This window comes from Laccaria bicolor, genomic scaffold (assembly GCF_000143565.1).
Source record: "Laccaria bicolor S238N-H82 LACBIscaffold_39 genomic scaffold, whole genome shotgun sequence".
Lineage (NCBI taxonomy): Eukaryota > Fungi > Basidiomycota > Agaricomycetes > Agaricales > Hydnangiaceae > Laccaria > Laccaria bicolor.
Window position 1 is genome coordinate 115,947 of NW_001889910.1, and position 2,519 is coordinate 118,465.

Sequence of the window (2,519 nt, forward strand, 5' to 3'; positions counted from 1 at the left end):
CCCAGTTCTGCGACTGCTGATGTGCGATTCCTGTCCTTGTGCTTTCCCTTTCGCCGACCAGTAGGGCCAACGGCAAGCGTGGTAACCCATGAACTCGACGATATCGATGATGAGACAGCAGAGGCGATGCTCTCAGGCGCTCGAGGGTGAGCAACACGAATGCCTGGGTGAGTCCGCTTTGTTGCAGATCATTGAGGATCAGCACTGGAAGATGACGAGCTCGCAGTTATGGTGGTTTCACGCCTTTGAGGCGAGCAGCACGGAAGCCAGAATGAGTGCGAGGACACTTTGTTGAGGCTTGAGGTTTGGTATTGGAGTCATCATCCTTGCGCTTTGGGTTAGACATGAGCAATAATGTGAAGGAAAGAATGAACACACATTTACGAACGAGATGTTGAAAGAAATCCCCACGGCAAGGTAAGAAAAGAAAATGAAGGCGGCCAGGCAAAGCAATGAAGGATCACCCGATTTGGCATAATCTCAGATCAGTCTCGTTAAGATCGCTTACCTTGGAATTTCAAGTTGATTGAGGTTTTATTCAAGTATGCAATAGAGTCAGATCGTGTGGATGGCTTTAGAAGGTCAATAAACATAACTGCCCATGGACAATACCCAAGATATTTGGAAGCCACTGTTTTGTAAATCGGGGAGCTGTCAAGAATTGACCTGCGAAGCTGAATTGAGTTTCAATCCAGCAAAACCCTCCTCTCCGATGTACACCCTTACAGTTTGAAATATTCTTCAACCCACTTATTAAGCGGGGTAAAGATATTCGTAACTAGACGGTTGCCCGTGTAGAAGAATATTAAAACAAAGTTTTAACCTGTAGATTAGTGTTTGAAAGTCCGGTTCGGTCCGGTTTTTTGATGCCCAGGGGCGTTAACCGTAACCGTAACCGGTCTGCCTTTTCCCCAGAAGTCAAAAGACCAGACCGGACCGCAAAAAGACCGCAGACCACGGTTTTTTGCGGTCTATAGACCGGTTTCGGTCTGCATCGGTTTTAACCGGTTTATGACCGGTCTTTAGGCCAATATTTTAAAATTATGAATCGGTAAATTTATTAACATCTCTAATAGCTTCAAAACGAGCCCAAGGACGTTAAATTCAGTTAGGAATTGGTGCTTCTATAAAATAAGTCTGGTACATCTATTATTCCCAAAAGTAATTTACATTTTAATTCATATCTCTCTCGTTTTTTTACCAAATCGTACGTTCTTGGGTGCGTTTTAAAGGGTATTTAAGGGGCTACAAAAGACCGGTCCAAACCGGTCAAGACCGGTTCACGTTAACCGGTTTTTTTGCGGTCTTTACATTTCAAAAATAAAAGACCGTAACTGCAGGTCCGGTCTTTTGCGGTCTTGGTCCGGTCTGGTTATTTCCAGTCACAAGACCGGACTTCCAAACACTACTGTAGATAGTTTTAGCAATCAATCAGTGAACAGACACATTCACGATGCATACATTTTATATATGATATACCGTAGCTACACATTAAAGGAATCGAACCAGCAGCCTGAGCGTCGCAGAATTGGCATGAACGTTATACACAGAGCACACCGTTAGACGACTACACCACAGCAGAATTTGTAGAGTATTATCTGACATGGATCACCTGTTTATATGTCTGGCTCATCACTCTTACTCATATGCTGGGTGACTCTCAAACTTATTCAAGCCAATTCGTTGAACGAACTGATGATCATATAAACACAGGTACAAGACAGGAGACGACTACATAATGGCATTGGACATAGGCATATAAAACGCAGGTACAAGACAGCAGACAACTACATAATGGCATCGGACATAGGTCCAAACTCTTGCTCGTCGCCTTCTACCCTTCCAGAAACGTGAACATGACCGTGTGTCTTCATGGTATGGTAATCCTCTAAAGCCTCTTCACGAGAATTGAAGCCAAAGCAAGCAGAACCCGGGACTCTATTAACGAGACTATGCACATAGGTCCTAAATTGATTTGGGACCACGTTAATTAAGTAAAAGAAAACCATTGAGAAAATACTTACCACCCTGTAAAAACTCCGCATCGTCTGCCTACAGTAACTGAGTAGTACTTAGGCTGTGTCTGGTGTGGCCGTGCTAGCGAGAAAGCCGGTGTCGGAGGAGTAGTGTTTGGGCGTGCTGGCGAGCAAGTAGGTGTAGAAGGAGCAGGGTGAGTGAAAGGGCCTTCGGAGGAGCTGGCGAAACAATCCTGTGTCTGCTGTGGCCGCGCTGGCGACAAAGCCGGCGTACGATCAGCCAATCCATCCTGTCGGGTATTGGCCAATCCATCCTGCTGATTATCACCCAATCCATCCTGTTGAATATTGGCTAATCTGGCAATAGGATAAATGCCTGGAGGAAGAAACTTTCCCCGATCCTCGCTGGGGATGCCCAAAATGCCGGGGTTGTCATTCGTAACCTGCACTGGCCCTGGACGAAACAAAGGAGATGTTGGCAATAGGATAGGACAGGCGCCGCAGGTGTTGAACGTCATCCAGCACTGTGCCTTGGGTGAGTCG

At 45.8% G+C, this 2,519-nt stretch overlaps 1 protein-coding gene across 1 annotated transcript; it reads right to left on the bottom strand.

Annotated features, from left to right (window-relative positions):
• Positions 1-1,787: 1,787 nt before the first annotated feature.
• LACBIDRAFT_308190 (uncharacterized protein) lies at positions 1,788-2,494 on the bottom strand (the record flags this gene model as incomplete). The annotated part of the gene is made up of 2 exons (XM_001886672.1): positions 1,788-1,965; positions 2,025-2,494. The coding sequence occupies 2 exons, from the start codon at positions 2,492-2,494 to the stop codon at positions 1,788-1,790; spliced, it is 648 nt and encodes a 215-aa protein (XP_001886707.1).
• Between the last annotated feature and the right edge of the window lie 25 nt (positions 2,495-2,519).